This window comes from Thamnophis sirtalis, unplaced genomic scaffold (assembly GCF_051295495.1).
Source record: "Thamnophis sirtalis isolate CommonGarterSnake01/CBP01778 unplaced genomic scaffold, rThaSir2_p1.2 scaffold_3, whole genome shotgun sequence".
Taxonomy (NCBI): Eukaryota; Metazoa; Chordata; class Lepidosauria; order Squamata; family Natricidae; genus Thamnophis; species Thamnophis sirtalis.
The window spans coordinates 71,626,243-71,644,278 of NW_028261383.1; the positions used below are offsets into that span (position 1 = coordinate 71,626,243).

General features: G+C 39.5%; 1 protein-coding gene across 1 annotated transcript in view; it reads right to left on the minus strand.

The window, feature by feature from the left end:
* SLC6A1 (solute carrier family 6 member 1) overlaps positions 1 to 18,036 on the minus strand; it is a 71,093-nt gene that overhangs the window by 21,315 nt on the left and 31,742 nt on the right. Inside the window, exon 2 of the mRNA XM_087709118.1 lies at positions 387 to 814. Coding sequence (XP_087565244.1) covers positions 387 to 624 — 238 coding nt within the window. The 5' untranslated portion in view covers positions 625 to 814. The remainder of the gene's footprint in view (positions 1 to 386; positions 815 to 18,036) is intronic.

The following is an 18,036-nucleotide window of genomic DNA, read 5'->3' on the forward strand; positions in this document are numbered from 1 at the left end:
TTATGTCAACTGTAGCCCCAAGAGAATACACTGCAATAATTGATGAAAGAGGTGACAAAGATATAAGTTTTCAAAAGGCTTGTTCTCCAGGAAGGGCCACAAGTTCTGCACAAGCCAATCTTACTAAATACTTTTGCAAATAGGAAAAATGAAATGATCACCTGTTAGGAACAAGATAACAAGAGGTGGAACAACTGCAGTAGCATTTCAAGTGTAAAATTTATTTGGGCAATTTTGCTAAAAATCCTGTCATACATTTTGATACTTATGTTAAGATACACTATATTAATCATGTGTCTCTTGTATCATCATGTGACCCTATATTCATCAAAGAAGGCTTTGAATTCTAATCAAATATAATCAGCACAAATAAGTTAAATATGTACCTCCTCCATTTTTCCCACACAGGTATGGGAACCGCCACACATTCCCCAAACCAATTGCATAGCCAACACAAGACATAAGAAAATCAAATTTCCCCTTCCAGACATCTCTGGCTGGAAGTTCTCCTTTTTTCTTCTGCACCTTCACTACTAGAGTCTTAGGCTTATCATTAGTAATTGAGGCATCACTGAGTTCTGTGGAGATTTGCCCATCAGCTACTTTTGTTCCATTTGTGGCCATGTCTCTAGGTTTAGACGGAGAGGCCCTTGCAGATGGACGAGAAGCGTCAGCACCAGTCCACGTGGACAGCAGTTTTGCGGTTCTTGGTGACCAAACTAAGGATTGATGGAGTTGTTAAACTACCAATACAAGTGATCCTTGGTTGAGTTGAAATCAGAACAGATGTCCAGTCATACGTGTCTGCATTAATCTGTAAAACAAATTATAATATATATTTTACTTGCACTTCTGTAGAAATTACTAAGAAGTTGTAGAACAATATAGCAGTCCCCTTGAAGAAAATATGCTGTGACTGTTACTAAAATATAATCCCAGGAATTATTTCCTTATCCCAGGAAAATGTGAGAAACTCAGGAACACCATGCCTTAACTCTCTTTGGTATAAGAAGGAAGAAGGAACAATGTTGGCAGGTTTTCAAATTTTTGTTTTCATAGACTATATCAATAGCGTTCCGATATTTTTTGAAGTATCCATTTTTTGATGTAGCCTACTTCAAAGGGCTGACCGAAGTAACTAAATTCAAGTAATTGTGCCTTTATTCAGAAAAGGCATGCAATTGTGTTTCGTCTGAAAGGTATTTTTTTATGACTGAAGAATTTACCTATTAAATTTCATGAATGTAAATAATTGTTCTTGCAGAAGTTACTTCAAATTTACTGGATAAAGTAAAAGGGTGCAAAAACAATTTAGCATGCATGCTTTTTGTCCACAGCTATATTCAGCTACTGGCATCCAGTCTTTTTATTAAGATTATATTGTATAATAAAAACAATTTTATATGCAGAAATCTCGTGGATTAAGATTTGTAAAGGCAAGCCTTCCATTGCCTTCCATTATTGTAAAGGTAAAGGCTTCCCCTTTCAGTCATGGCCGACTCTAAGAGGTAGTGCTCATCTCCATTTCTTAGCCGAGGGAACCAGCACTGTCCATGACTATATGCTGAGACTCATGGAACGCTGCAACTTTCCTACCGAAGTAGTACCTATTTATCTATTCACATTTGCATGTTTTCAAATTGCTAAGTGGGCAAGAGCTGAGGCAAGGATCGGAGCTCACCCAGTCATGTGGTGCTTGGATCTCAAACTCAGTTTTCCAGTTGATCTCAGCCTCTTTAACTGCTGAGCCATTGTGCCCCCTTTGTTATTTCATAACTTAGTTATCTTATTGTCAATAGCTCAGATCCTTATTTGATTTGCAAAAGTTCTCTGTTCTCTTCAATATTTTACGGATTTTTGAAATCCATTATAATCACTTCATAAAGAACTAATTTTACTATAATCTCCCATTTTATTTTCCTGTGTAACTTCTGTGGTAATTTTAGCCTACTCAATATTTATCAGATCAATTCCATATTATTTTTATTACATCAAAAAGTAAATGAAAATACAACTGATTTAAGTTAAATTGATGAACTACCAGTATTTCATTTTTAATTCCACTCAACTTTTGAAAAATTTTGGTCCACTAATCTGAATAAATTATTCTGGAATTTGTGAGTACTGCTAAAGTTAGAACATGAGAAGATTATACAGTATTTCTTTCTGAAAAGCCAATTACCCTTTGAAATGAACACATTATTTCTCTCGGTAAATGTACAGATGTGATTTCCCCCCTGCCTTATCAAATTCAACAAAAAACAAATAAAAATAATTTAAATTGAAAAGTCAATTTCTTATTCACTGGAAATGGTCAAAAACCTATCTTACTTACATATAACATACTATAAGCAAGAATAAAGCCTGCAGATATAGTAAATTAGAATAGATCAGAATGAATGCATTTATATGAATTGTATGGTCTCTATAAATGTACTGTTTTCCCAAATTCATATTTGTAAAAAAATCTTTTTCCATCTTAAAATTTGAAATATGTCTTAGGAAATCTCCCTTTTCCCAGATATGCAATATAGTACTCTTGAAAAATGTGAGTTTTCTTTCTAGGCCAAGGGAGTGGGGGGGGGAGGGGGGATTAGATCACTGAAAAACATCAGAAACATGCCAGAAATAGGAAATGAGCAATTTTCTAGCGCCATCTATTGAGGAAAATAATAACTTCATATGTGGTATTGCTATTTTATATCAATATATTGCTATAACCAGAAAATTTTATATATGTATATATATACCTTTCTCCCTGGCTTAGCTGATAACGGATCAGAGCCTGTGGCTTAGTGGTTAAAACATCTGCCTAATATGCAATACAGCCCAGGTTCGAATCCCAGTAAGGATATGGCTAGCTGATGGGAGCTAAATAGCTTGAAATAGATCTATACTAGTCTCCCTTTATTTATTTATCAGCACAAATACTACACAAATGTAACAAAGGCAACAGTAAAATATTGGGCTTTCTGTCTGGATGGTCTCTTGTGACGAACTGATGGACAGAGAATGGAAGCAGTTAGCTTCCTCCCATAATTGGGGCATACCAGGGGTTGTGACTTTAAATATATATATATATATATACATACATACATACATACATACATACATACATACATACATACATACATACTAGTCTCCCTTTATTTATTTATCAGCACAAATACAACAAAATGTAACAAAAAGGCAATAGTAAAAATATTGGGTTTCTGCCTGGATGGTCTCTTGTGACGAGCTGAAGGACAGAGAATGGAAGTAGTGATCTTCCTCCCATATTTGGGCATACCAGGGGTTGTAAAAACCTAATAGATACCTTTCACCCTGGCTTGGCTGATAACGGATAAGAGCCTGTGGCCTAATGGCTAAGATGTCTGCCTAGTATGTAATATAGCCCAGGTTCAAATCCCAGTAAGGGTATGGCTAGCTGATGAGAGCTAAATAGCTTGAAATAGATCTATACTAGTCTCCCTTTATTTATTTATCAACACAAATACAACAAAATGTAACAAAAAGGCAACAGTAAAAATATTGGTTTGGATGGTCTCTTGTGACGAGCCGAAGGACAGAGAATGGAAGTAGTGATATATATGCGCAAAATGACATTTTTTAGCAACTAGGATTTGCCATGGTACCTATCATGTAGCTAGATTAGACCATTCAATAATTACTAAGTAGGCCACTAAAAACCACAAAAAACTACAGAAAAGGCTCTTAGGTATCACAAATTTAAGAAATGAAGCTGGCAAGACAGGAAACTATCAGGATACTATCTAGGCCAATGCTGGCAAACTCCCAGCCCACGGGCTGGATGTGTCACACGTTGGTCATGCCAATGTCCATGCCTGGTATAGCGAAGAGGGAAAAAGTCCCAATATGTTACGTGACGCTGCCGTGATGACGTGAGTTTGACATCCCTGATCTAGGCAATCAAAGCTTTGAATTCATGTGGGAGGGAAGAAAAAAAAATATAAAAAATAAAGCTAGAGCAAAAATCTAGACAAACAGTCTGGATACAACTTCATTAACTGGTTCATGGCATCCAGGTAGAGTTACATCTGAGAATTTTCTATCAAACTTGCCAATTTCTGAGTAAGAGGGTTAACAATTTTGACAGTTGATTGTAATTAAGCCTGGTAGGAAGCCAGAGATAAATATAGCTTTATTTTCTGTCTTATTTTGCAACCGTATCTACTAACCACTACTCTTAGTTAATTGCTATGTCTACTTGAGAAAGCTAAAAGAAGGAAAATAGAAATATGCAGTGAATTGTTAGACATGATTTGAAGTCAAGTGCTTGAGCAATCCGTGAAGATGGAAAAGCTACATAACTGAGCAGTCTATTAATTTAAAAACATTACATAATTTTGGAAAATTGTCATAAAAATAGGAAATAACCATAGAATGGTTAATTCATAAAGAACACCACTGAACCTTCACCCACCAAGGTTTTTGGAGAACCAAGTGCAACATCTTGTAAATATCCAAAGCCCACAGTCCAATTGTCATGATAGAAATGCAGAATCTTCTTTGAATTCATGCCAGGTCCGGTAAGAAGAAGTGCAACATTGTTATGTAACATTTCCAATGTCCATGGCAAGAATCCATTGGGGAAAGTAGAATAATTTGACTGAACACAGCACTTATTTTTGCATATTTTGAGAGCCACCAAAAGGTCTTTATTGCCTAAGCAATACAAAATTTATTTGTTTATATTTTAGATTTCAAAACATTTCAAATACTTTGTGTCCTAAACTTCAAATATTTTTCTCTGACTTCTAGTAGAAATTAATCTGGGCTCTATCATCATATCTCTTCAACAACTTTGTTACTCAGACTGCTTCCAGTCCATCGATTAAGATTATGAGATCCTGACAGACATTCAATGGACAGCAAAGAATTAGAGAATACGATTTTTATGTTATTTATTGAACAAATTTATATGCATCCCATCTCACTCTGAAAGGTGACTCTTTTTATATAATTCTTTGGTATCTAGTGTTTATTTTGACTTTTGTAGTCCAGATTTCTCAATCTTTCTGTTGTATGATTATGATTGTGTGAGTGTGTCTTTGCATCTGGGCCAGTAGCACCTACAGAGACAAATACACAAAATTTGCAGAAAGATTGAGAATCAAGTGTCAATGTTTTGTTCATGTTAAGGAAGTATTTGTTCTCGCAGAGGAATATTGTACTAATATTTGATAAATAATAATATTATTATTCCTCCAAATGAATAGAAAATATTTGATTTGATGAAAGTAAAATATTCAAATGCAATGGCTTGAAAATTGTACCTTTACAGACAGTCTTCAAAATTACATTCAACCTAAAAAAGGAAACTTATGAGCCGGATTCAAAGTTTTGATAGTTGGGTTCCCTTCAAGATCATGTGACCGAACTTCAGGTGCTCAGCATCATGGCTGCATTTATAGCCATTTTTAGCATTCTACAGTCATGTGACCGTATTTTACAAGAACCAGTTTTCTGAGCTCATTTAGAACTGAACATATGTAACTCTTTCGGTTTGTGAACTTCATTTGTTGTTTTATTTATTTTTTGCCTTTATTATTTTTATAAATAACTCAAGGCAGAAAACATGCATGTATATTCCTTCCTCCTATTTTGCCCACAACAACTCATTGAGGTGAGGTGAGTTGGGACAGATGAATTGGGCTGAAAGAAAGTGTGACCCGCCCAAAGTTATCCAGCTGGTTTTGATGCCTAAAACAAGACAAAAAATCACAGCTTTCTGCTTGGTGTCTTAACAACCAGACCAAAGTGGCTCTCAATAAAAACTGGCATTTGGAGTTTACTTGACAATGTTGTTGGAATCACAGAGTTGCAGGCGATCATAGAAATAATCTAATCCATTCTTTCTTTGAGCAGGATGCAAATAATTATCCAATCCTTTCTTTGAAGACCTCTAGAGAGGAAGAGTAGCTATTGCTTTTGCTGGCTGAGACCTCATATAATCAGATAGTTACTTTTGAAGTTTAACAGAAATCTTCTTTCTGTAGTTTTCACACCCTGGCTCTGCTTCTGCTGTCAGGGGGAATGAAGAATAAGTCCCCTTCGTCTTCTGTGTGACATATTTGAAGGCTGTTATCTTCCGTATCCCTTTAATTGGTTTTTCTGTTGGCTAAGCATGCATAAGATTATTCACAGTTACTCTGCCTAGCTTTGTTTTAAGAATTTATCTGTGGCACTGAAGCATTTTTCTGCATAATAAGGAATGGGACCACTTCACAAACTGGGATCTCAAGAGAAAGAAGAGCTAAAGTATCAAGTCTTCCGCCCAGCTCAGTATAGGGCTAGTAGCAACAATTCACATACTCTTTCATTCACGAAGTACATATACGTACGAGTTTAAGAGACTGCTTATAGGTTGCTTTAGATATCTGCTTCTTTATGTTTAATGTTCTATTTGCTTTTTCCTATTTCCTATTTAAGCAAAATGACTGAGATGAAAGCCAATATATTGCAAAATATATCAATATATGTAAATCAAATTGTGATTCATTGATGTTTCTGTAAATTTTTCCTTTATTTTCTTTAGAGTTAGTTAGAGTTAGAATTAATTATTGGCCAAGTGTGATTGTCTTTGGTGCATATGTGTACTTTGGTGCATATGTTTACTCTCAGTGTACTTAAAAAGAAAAAAAAATGCATTCATCAAGAATCATAAGATACAACACATTAGCTGAAGACCTGGTTCTGCCAGCGGTCCTGGGGAACCCAGAGCGGGATGGAGCCCATTAAATGGCTCAGGTGATCTGCTGTCGCCGGGGCAGGGGATGGGGAAGACTTTACTATTATTCATAATACCAGGAATGGTATAATAAAAAGTGAATAGGAGCCAAGATCCATTTATACCTTAGGAGGTACTAGAAAATCAAGACATTTTTCTTACAGAGAATAACATTTGTTCCAATATGAGAATTTATCTAATAGCTGATGCTCGAACCCATGGCTCTCCAAACTTGGCATCTTGTGGATTTCAACTCCAAGAATTCCCCAGCCACCATGGCTGACTGGGAAGTTCTGGAAGTTGAAGTCCACAAGTCTTAAAGTTGCCAAGTTTGGAGACCCCCTGCTCTAATGGGAACAGACTGGCAGGGCAGAAGTTAGGATGGCTAGTTGGAGATGATTTCATCAATTTGAGGACAGAATTGCATTTATTAGGTCTTGTAGCCAATTGGCATGACTTTGGTAAAATTGTTTGATAAAATTATGGTCCTCTTTCCCAGGTCCATATTAGCCAGGGGGTAGACAAAAGGTGAATCTACATTATGGGCTGGGCTGCTCATTACATGTGATTTAATCTGTTCTTCTGTGATAGGGCAATCTATTGGTTGTAATAGAGTGGTGTTGTGGCCTAATAGTGAAGATGCTTGCCTCCCACTTGTAAGTAGAGTGTTCACTCCTAGGGTAGCAGCCGATGTTTTCCTCTTAGGGTACAAAGGAAAAAAAAAACATTTCCTGTGAACTCAGCATAGGCATCAGGAAGGGCATCCAGCTAGTGAACATTCAGCTTCATCCAGTCACCTCAACTCTACCCCGAATAGGCTTGTAAAAAGGAAGGGTTTATTTTTATTTTTTTTTGGTTGTAATAGTTACATGTTTGCTGCCAAAGAAAATGCAGCTATGTCACATGTGATATTCCAGCCCAAATTTTAAAAGTAACAACAATGCATTTATTATTTGAAATAATAGACCATTACTATACTACCTGCCTAAAGAATGGGGTGGATAATTATTGAAAGATTTTTTTTTGAACAATCATGACTGAAGAGATTACCTAGCTGGGTTATGAAACATCTGAAGGGAGTGAGCAAGTTCAGAGAACCCAAGGATTCATCCCAGAGCTACAGATACTCCCTTCTTTTGGATCATGACCGTGATGATAGAGTGAAACATACAAAGTCTTATTATGAACACAGAAGAAGACAGATAATCCCACTTGGTCTGAGTACAAGGGAAGGAAAAAGCAATTAAATGTAACTGTTATTTATAGCTACCAATTCAAGTTAAATCTAACATTCTTTTCCTTCTTTCCTTTTGATCCTCAGGCTTCAATCAAAACCTTTAAGTTTAAATGGGATTGCATTTGGAAATGAAAGCAGTTTAAATGGAAATAACAAATCTCCACCTCCTGTCAAATCAGGAATTTAATAGTTTGTGCTGCTGAAGTGTCTAGCAATCTTTTCAAGTTTCTGGCTTGAAGTGATAAGAGTAAACAATCAGTAAGCTTGCTCTGAAGGTAAGAGATAAACTAAAGCATTGCCTTTCATGTCACTTCAAAAACGAAGAGCTTAAGATAAGTTTTTATTTTTTGCAAAAAGTCACTAGGTGAAAATGGTCTGCGTTTTGCTTTGCATGCTGATTGCATTTCATTAATGTACTGAGAAAGCTACATACATTTTTTCTCAGTAGCTGTCATAGTTTCAGCATTGCAATTTGTTTGAGCTGTTGTAATTTTTCCTTAAAACGCTCTTCACTTCATTGCTAAAAATAGAAGTTCTGAAGCCCCCAATAGACTTATCAAATAAATACAGTTATACTGTTATATTGGAAATAAATATGTCCTGTCCTAAATGTGTGCTACTACACCAAATGTACATCCTTACTGATGGTGTCAGGACAACAATAATCTTAAGAAAACCAACAAATGGAAGGGGCTCCAAATGATGGTTTTATTAGTCCAAAGTTAGCAGATTACTGTGACTCACTTTTGTTGCATTCCAACAAAAAAGAAGAGCCACAGATGATACAGATGCTATGTAAACGTTGATCAAGGACAGTTTTCAGCATGTATATACACTACAAAAAGACCTCAAATACATTGATAGCTTTGCAGCTGGTTAAGGAAACAAGATAACTACAAAAGGAAACATGAACATCCCTGATGTGAACACAATCCTAGAAAGTACCAAAAGCAGCTTTGATACAACACTTATTCTAAGAAGCAGGAAAAGGTAAGGATTTATGTGGTATGTACCTTGGAACTGACTTGCTTTCAAGGCATGAATTATGTAACCAATTAATCACTACCAGGTATGCATTGGCACACTAATAATAAAGTCATTCTTAAGGCTATATTACATGAGAGATACAGCAAAGAACATAATACTCCATTCATGTAAATAAGCACAAGCATGATTATTCAGTTGATTCAACCTGAAATCTTATCTCAACTCAATGCAGTAAGAAGTGGGCAACATGTTGAATGGCAAAGCAATCTCTAGATTAGACAGCCTTCTTTGCCTAGAAGAGCCTACAGCTTGAGAAAATTGAGCCTAGGCTGCATTAGTTGCAGAGACATAATGTGCCAAAACTGTTACGTTATTATGATTATATATTCAACTAAGGCTGGTAATCTGGTAAACAGTAGGCATGATATTTTCTCTGTATTAATAAAAATGTTTATTTCAGATTCAATTGACTGGAACCATGAGAGGTATCAGGGATCTAGACCAGGTAGTGATGGAATAGGGCGTTGGTACTTACCTGATACGCCTATTCTCATAGTGGGGGAGGAGTATCCAGGATGGGTTGACCTTGTCCTCTCTTGATTGGACTGAGTCAGATAAGCTCTTTGGGCCACACCCTGGTCACCAGGGACCACCCAGTTATCAGCAAAGAACTCGATGTGCCATCCACTCCAGACCTTGTTGTAGGTTTAAAGTTCTTTATTTATTTCTTCAACATAACAGTGCAACAACCAAAACATAATGATTTCTCTACAAAGTCATCTCAGAGAGGGGCTGGATACCATAGTGAGGGGAGGAGTATCCAGGATGGGATGTACCAAAGCTACACATCCCTAGGGGAGGTTACACATGCTGAGTATATGCACAACCTATGCCTGGCGAGACATTACTCCTGCCCTGTGAACTGCCTGTAATACCCTATGCCTGAAAGAGGCTTCTGCAGACACAAAGGAGTCCAACTTGTAATTCCTCATGAATGGTGAGGGGGAAGACCACGTGGCTGCCCTACAGATCTCAGTCAATGAGACCTGTGTGGCCCAGGCTGTCAATGTGGCTGCGCTTCATGTGGAATGTGCTGTGATAGACTCCGGTGTTTGCAGACACTGTGCTTGGTAGGTGGTAGCAATACAGGTTTGTAACCATCTGCCTATGGTGGTGGCTGTCACCTTGTTCCCCAGAGTCCCTGGCTGGAAAGAGACAAACAGGGCTTCCGATTTCCTGCTCGGCCGGGTTCTTCTGAGGTAGATCCTCAGAGCCCTTCTCATGTCCAAGGTGTGCCACTTTCTCTATAATGGGTGAGATGGTTCTGGGCAGAAATTAGGCAATATCAGCTCCTGCGAGCGATGGAAGCAAGAGCACACTTTGGGTATGAAGGAAGGGTCCAACCATAGCACCACCCTGTCCTGGTGGAACACACAGAGATCTTCCCTGGTGGACAGCACCCGTGATCCCTCAGGACTGACATAGTAATGTTTAGGTCCCATAGGGCACCCTTAAAGGAGGATGACTCCTTTAAAAGCAGGTCATCTAATTACCATTGAATTCGGACAGGTACCTGCCTCAGGGGCGCTGCCAATGCAGCCATAAGCTTAGTGAAAACTTGAGGGGCAGAAGACAACCTGAAAGGTAAGGCCCTATACTGGAAATGGTGCCCTAGGTAGCAGAACCTGAGATATTGATGGTGTTCCGGGACTATAGGCATATGAAGGTAGGCCTCCGTGAGGTCTATGGAGGTGAGGAAATCACCCTGCCTGACGCCCTCCAGGATGAAATGCAGTGAATGCATCTTAAACCTCCAATAATGTATGAATCGGTTCAGGCATTTCAAATCAAGAATCGCTCTCCAGCCGCCCGAGACCTTATGGATCACAAAAAGAATGGAGTAATACCCCCTGATCTTGCTGTTCTAAGGGCACTGGTTGGATAGCCCTGATGTCTAAAAGGTGTTGGAGGGCCTCCTGCATCAGCAACCTCTTGGTCGGGTTGTTTGAGACAGGGCAGACCTGGAAGGAGCTTGGGGGGGGGGGGGGCTGGAGAGGAAGTTGAGTGAGAGGCCATACCGAATGGTGTTTTGGATCCACTTATCAGAGAAGGATAAGTCTCAGCAGTCAGCGAAGTACGCCAAGCAGCCTCCAATGGAGGGCGAGCTAGGTCTAGATCTAGTTTTTGTGGAAGGAGCACCCACCTCCTCTTCCTCCGCTCCCTTGAAAGGGTTGCTTCTGCTGCCTGCCCCTCTGCTGCCTGTCTGGGTATCTCTTCCTGGAAGAGAAGCCTTCCTGGTACTGCTTGGAACCTGGGTACCCATAATCTGACCCCCGGAAGGAATCCTGACCCCAGAAGGTGGACCCGAAGTCTTGTCCCCGAGGGTATGAATGTCTGGGATATGGAGCCTCCCTGAAGCTGGCCTTCCTCAGGGCAGTGGGAAGCACTTTTCACTTGTCCTTGTTCTCTACCAGGAAGGGATCAAGAGCTGCTCCAAAGAGGGAGTCCACCGTGAAGGGAGCCAGTGCCATTTGTGGCATATGTCCGCCTGCCACTGTCGCAGCCAAAGCAGCCTGCAAGAAGCTACAGAGGAAACAATTGCCCTGGAGGCAAACCTGGCTGCCGCTAAGGTGGCATCTGAGGAAAATTGGGTGGCAGCCACCAGCTTGTTGATGTCTTGGTGTGACCTGACATCCGAAATGGGGATTTGCTGCTGGAGATCCTGTAGCCACAGAAGAGAAGAACAGTTGAAGAAGTAGGTGGTGGTAGCTGCTTTCACTGCCCAGGCTGCTGCTCCTTTGCAAGGTGATATCCACCTTCTTGTCTTCTGGTTCCAGGGTGTCCTCTGGTTCCCCTGGCATGCTGGTAGGCGTGTTCAGGGCCATAAGAGGTGCATCGATGGCACCTGGGCCATGTCCTTGTCCACATTGAAGAATGCCTTATCCGTGGAGGTGGGCATGGGACCTCCCACTGTTGCTTGAACAGGTCCAGAAAGGACTTGGATGTGGGCAGTGTCGGTCTCGACGGCCTGCTCTTCAAAGATGTTTTCTGCTGAGAAGCCCTGGTGATAAACCGGTGTCTCTGCTGGTTTGTTGCCCAGCTTGGCGGCTGTCTTGGCCTTGAACAGCAGGGATTTATACAGAGATGGTTGGAACAGCCTGGAAAAGGTCAGCTTGGGAGGAGACATGCCTTCGTCCTCAGAGAGTCTATCATCTCTGATTTCGCCTTCTTCCAATTCCGAATCACTGTCCTCCTGGGAAGATGCCAGAGAGCTTGATGGATCTTGCCCTTGGACCTCCAGCCCCTCAGGGACCACAGGCAAGGGTGCCACCTGAGACTGCATTTGGGGCTGTTGAAATGCTGCTGCCATACATTGCTGGAAAGCCCGCTGGAAGTTGGGCATTCCTGAGGTTGGCATCTGGCTAGCACTCACTCCTGACCATCCAGATGTGCAGGCTTGGGGAGAAGGCACCGAGGAGGGAGACAATCCAGATGGCATCATGTGAGGGGGTGCTTACCAACCCTAGGCAGAGCCCCAGAGACCCAAGGTGTCAATGGGAATCCTCCCTTGCAGCAAGGGTTCTTCCTCTATAGCCTTGCTGGGTGATGAGATCCCTGGGATTATATTCTCCTCATGCCCTGGGGGCCTCCCCCTCACTGTTCGCTTTTTCACATATGTGTTCTAATGCCCCGCGCCTCTGCTTTTCGTATTTAGAATTAGGCTTTGGGGGTTTGGAGCCCCCTCTTTTCTCCTTATGCCGTGAGGGAAAGGTGCTGGGCTTTGCTTTTAGCCTTGCCGCCCCAACCCGAGGAAGAGGCTTCCAGAGGGGAGTCAAACCTGTTTGTAGGTTCCTCTGTGCCTCTGGCAGGACTGCTGGCTGAGGGGACTGGATCCTGGCTTATGTCCTCGGAGGAGCAGGGGGCTGCCATCTTGGATCATGTGGTCCACTGGTATTCAAAATGGCGATTCGCACCAAAATTCAAAGGTGCTTTGCTAAGAGACTTGTAAAGTGGCCTGTGCTGCTAGGAGCTGCTGCATGCCCTTGCTGTCTGTGGATTCAGCCCTTTAGGAAGCAGCAGCTCGTAAGTGATCTCTTCTGGCCACTTGCTTCAGATCTGCGATGCTGGGGGGGGGCATGGGCGCTCTGCAGCATTTAAAGGCACCACAGTCGTCACTCAACCCTTAAGGGGAGCGGTGGAGCGCTCATGGGTGGCTGTGGCTGTCCCTGGCTCCCGTTGCGATCTGGTGGGGCTTGCAGAGACTCGGCTTTGTGGAGCGGCTGGAGGTCCTTGCTGAGTGACCTAAGTCACGCCTTAGTGACCTAGGCAGTGTGCCACCTCTGAGGGCTAATGGCGACCGCCCTCGCCCACCAGGCTCTCTGTGAGATTTCAGGTACTCATTCAGGACTGTAGGCTTGAAATTTTTTAAGGTCTCTTAAGGATTTTGCGATTTTTTTAAAGTCTCTTGAGGATTTTCAGGAGTTCCAGGATGGCGCAACTGTCCAGTTGAGGACTGAGTCGATAACTGGGTGGTCCCTGGTGACCAGGGCGTGACCCAAAAAGCTTATCTGACTCAGTCCAATCAAGAGAGGACAAGGTCAACCCATCCTGAATACTCCTCCTCTCACTATGGAGAAATCATGACATACATTATGAAAGGAGCAAACAATTTAAAAAATGGGAAGGCAATAAAATTAGAGATGGAGAAAAAGTGAGAAGGACATTAAGAGATCCAACAATGATTAAGTTTCCACCTGGAAAAAGATCTGCTTGTTTCAAATATGTGATTTAAAGATCAGATTATCCATGGCAAAGAAATTAATATAATTCTGTTTTATTATCAGCGAAGGAATGGCTGATTTAATCAATAAAAGACTGAGAAATTTAGTGAATGATATAAAGATGATTTTTTATTGTCTTAAGAATAGTAGTTACTAAAAAGAGTCATAGAAGGAAAGAGGTGACATAGAAGTTGCACTAATGGGAAGTATGAAAAGGGATGTTTATATCATATATATGATATAAACATCTATGTATGTATGTATGTATGTATGTATGTATGTATGTATGTATGCATGTATGCATGTATGCATGTATGCATGTATGCATGTATGCATGTATGCATGTATGCATGTATGCATGTATGCATGTATATATGTATATATGTATATATGTATATATGTATATATGTATATATGTATATATGTATATATGTATATATGTATATATGTATATATGTATATATGTATATATGTATATATGTATATATGTATATATGTATATATGTATATATGTATATATGTATATATGTATATATGTATATATGTATGTGGCTTAGTGGTTAACACATCTGCCTAATATGTAATACAGCCCAGGTTTGAATCCCAGTAAGGGTATGGCTAGCTGATGGGAGCTAAATAGCTTGAAATAGATCTATACTAGTCTCCCTTTATTTATTTATCAGCACAAATACAACACAAATGTAATAAAGGCAACAGTAAAAATATTGGTTTTTTGTCGTGATGGTCTCTTGTGACGAGCCGATAGACAGAGAATGGAAGCAGTTAGCTCCCTCCCATATTTGGGCATACCAAGGGTTGTGACACTAAAAATACACACACACACACACACACACACAATATCATCAAACATTAACATCTGCCTATCCCAGAACTTGCAAGAATTTGATAGGTGGATAAAAATGCCAAATCCAGTTTTGAACATTTGGCTAACTCTGGGACCAGCCATAATATTAACAGTGTTAGTAATCATTTAACTAATTTTATGCTGCTTAAATCTGAGTGATTCTGGGCAGTTGTATATATTGCAATCCCACTGTTTTTCTTAAACTCAACTGAGTTATTATAAGTGAATTCACCAATAAGTAAATAATCAGTCCAATTGCCTTGCTGCTAATTTATATAAAATATATTATTCAACAATATCACTTTTCTCTCCATTCCTCCATTTGACTGTACTTGATATGCAAATTATAGGTGAACCATCATCCAATGAAATGCTTGAGCAAGACATGAAAAACTTGAGATGAGCTTTATATGGAAAAAGACTACTCTGATTCAGGTTGCAAACACACAGAGAGAGATACAGTTGCTAAAGAATAGAGTTATTTACTACAGCCAGGCAGATAACAATAGGTATGATCATAATTTGAGGTCTTTGCATAGAGTGCTTGCCTGAATAATTTTATTTGAAGTTCAAGCAGCAAAAGAATGATCCAGATTTATTCCAGAAGTCAAAGAGCTGAGTCTGTAGTAAGCCAGTTGCCTAATCCAGTTGTCTAGTCTTGGGTCTTTTGCATAAAAAATGGAGTTCCCATTATTAAATTACCCTTGTCATTAAGCCAATTATAAATCATATATGAGATAGGTCTATTGGAATTTTGCTGTTGTTCCACTGGAAAGTTAGCATATTTGTCAGCATTCCTGTCATATTTCACTTTAATAGTGAGATAGGTGGCACATATATTAAATAATAAATATTTGGCAGACAGAAAATCAAAATTTAATCTGTGCATAATGATCAAGGAATGCTGTTATTGCAAAACTAAGGAGATAAGTAAGTAATTTACCCAAGAAAAGAAATGATCTATAGTATAAATATTGTTTCTACATATTTTACAATATTGTAGAAATATTGTAAACTATTGTTAACACTCTTTTTATCTTTTTCTTTTTATTGTTGTCTAGACCAGGAGTGTCAAACTCGATTTCATTGAGGGCTGCATTAGGGTTGTGTTTGACCTCAGGGGGGCGGGATGGGCATTAACCGGGATGGGTGTGGCCAGTATGTCACTTGTGTTGGAGGGGGAGTATCTGTGGTTGCAAAAATGGTCTCCCGAGCCCCATTTTCAGCTGTTCCGGCTTCTTGCAACCCTCTGCCAATGAAAATGGAGCTCAGGGAGGGTCACATGTGGCCCTCACAAGCTCTGTTTTTGGCTGGGGTGGCCTCATGCAACCCTCTGCCAGAGAAAACTGAGCTCAAGAGGGATGACATGGCCCTCATGAGCTTCATTTTTGCTGGCAGGGGCACCACAGGCCCGTCATTTGCTGTTTCCCAGGTGGCCCCATGGACCAAATCTAAGTACCCCACAGGCCATATCTGGCCCCTGGCCCTTGAGGTTGATACCCCTGGCCTAAACCAGCCTCACGGTGAGATAGGTAGCAAAGAAATTTAACAAATAAATAAATAACAAGCCATATGTTAACAATATTATGCTTTCTTATAGGAAAATCCAGAAAACAACATAATTCAAATACTGAGAGTGAAAATTTGGAAACAGTCCTAACTTCATTCAATATATGCATGAATAATGTGTGCCCATATCTAAGTAGCATGTCTAAAACTTTCTTCAAGAATTGAACTTCATTAGAGGACTGATATTTTTACAATTTGGTAACTTGTAAAAATACCTCCCCTTGTTGAACATAGTTATTCCAGTGGCAAACATAAGGGAACTGCTAAATTTATTTTTAGATTTCTTAGCTATTAGGATATAAGTGTTCTTTTGAGATACTTCCTTAAGAGAATTTTAGAGGAGAATTTAGGTTGCTGCATCAAGGATTCAACCTGCATCTTGTTTCAGACTTTTTTGAAGCCTGAAAAAAATATCAGACCAGATAAATTTCAGAGAAATACTGACCTAATGTAGAAGGTGCAATGCTCTTCTCTTGAATGACTTTCAACATGTATTCAGTCCTAATGTCTACTCTTATATTTTTATCTGTATACTAAGCTTTCTTTTTCTTCCTTGACATCCATTCTTATTTGGAAAATATTATGGAAACAGCTTTACATTTTTGTTTTTAATATTATGACTTACATTAAAATAAAACATGAATTTAAAAATAAGATGCAAGAATGTTAAATGCTGTGACAGTTTATTAAATCTGGTGAAATAATGCATTGCATTGCAGATGATTTATCTGGCACCAATTATTGTTGCAAGATGAATATTATAAAATACACCATATTCAATATGTGCTACTTTTGTTAGAAGGAAAATGGAAACTATTCTAATCTCTTTTACTCTATGCTTTTTTCCTTCATTTTAGAAATGCAGGCACCATGTTATTGTATTTTACAAAAAGGGATTATACTGGAGAAGAATAGATACCTTTGGTTGGTATGATGCAGTAATTATGAATAACAAATTAACATAATATATTAGGCTAAAAAATACATTTATTTTATTGCTGCTTGAAATTCAGAGCCACAACGAAACAGCTATGAATTCTTAAGGATTTGAATCACCATGAATTCAATGTGGCTGAGTCCTAGCAGACCCTGCGCTGTTAGTTATCAGACTATTTCTCTATTGTCATCGACATGCAAATATAGAATTGATTTATATGGAACTAAGTTAGGAAGCAGTTTGTTCCTGTTTCTTTAACTTACTATAAAGCTTTAAAATATATCTTCTGTCCAACAGAGATCCAGGAGAACAATCAAGGTAGAGAGGACACACTACGAAGATCAAAAGCAATGCATCAGTCCCTCAGAGAAGGCATAGCAAACTTGGTTCATTGTTTTAAGTACAGGGATATAAAAGTGGTCAAAAGTGGTGATGTGATTCGGACAAAGTCATCATACCCAAGAAATGGCTTCCAATGACAGATTCAGCACTTGTGGGATCAAGAAGGTGGCCTGAAATCAACATTATCTCAGTTTGATGCTGCTTTGCAACAGACAGGTCCTCCCAGGCTCAGCTGGCTGGGTTTTGACTGCCAAAGAGAATATTTGTTTTATGAAATTTGGTGCTTCTCTACCATACACCCCTGTTTTTCATTTAATAGGAGCAATGCTGCTTAGGGTTTAGAGGCTGTATAACCAAGGCTGAAGATGATGTACAGACTAGTTCTGCTTTCATTTCCATTCAGGAAATCCAGTCTGCTGTTGCTGCCCCAACTAATATTTTTAAGATCACTTCTCTCCTAAAGAGGAACACACTCTGGATTTATCTCTGAAATGTTTCCCTGCATTTTCTTCTTTTGTCTATTCTATCCATACCTGATTGTTCTTCACTCATGTTACAATATAATTT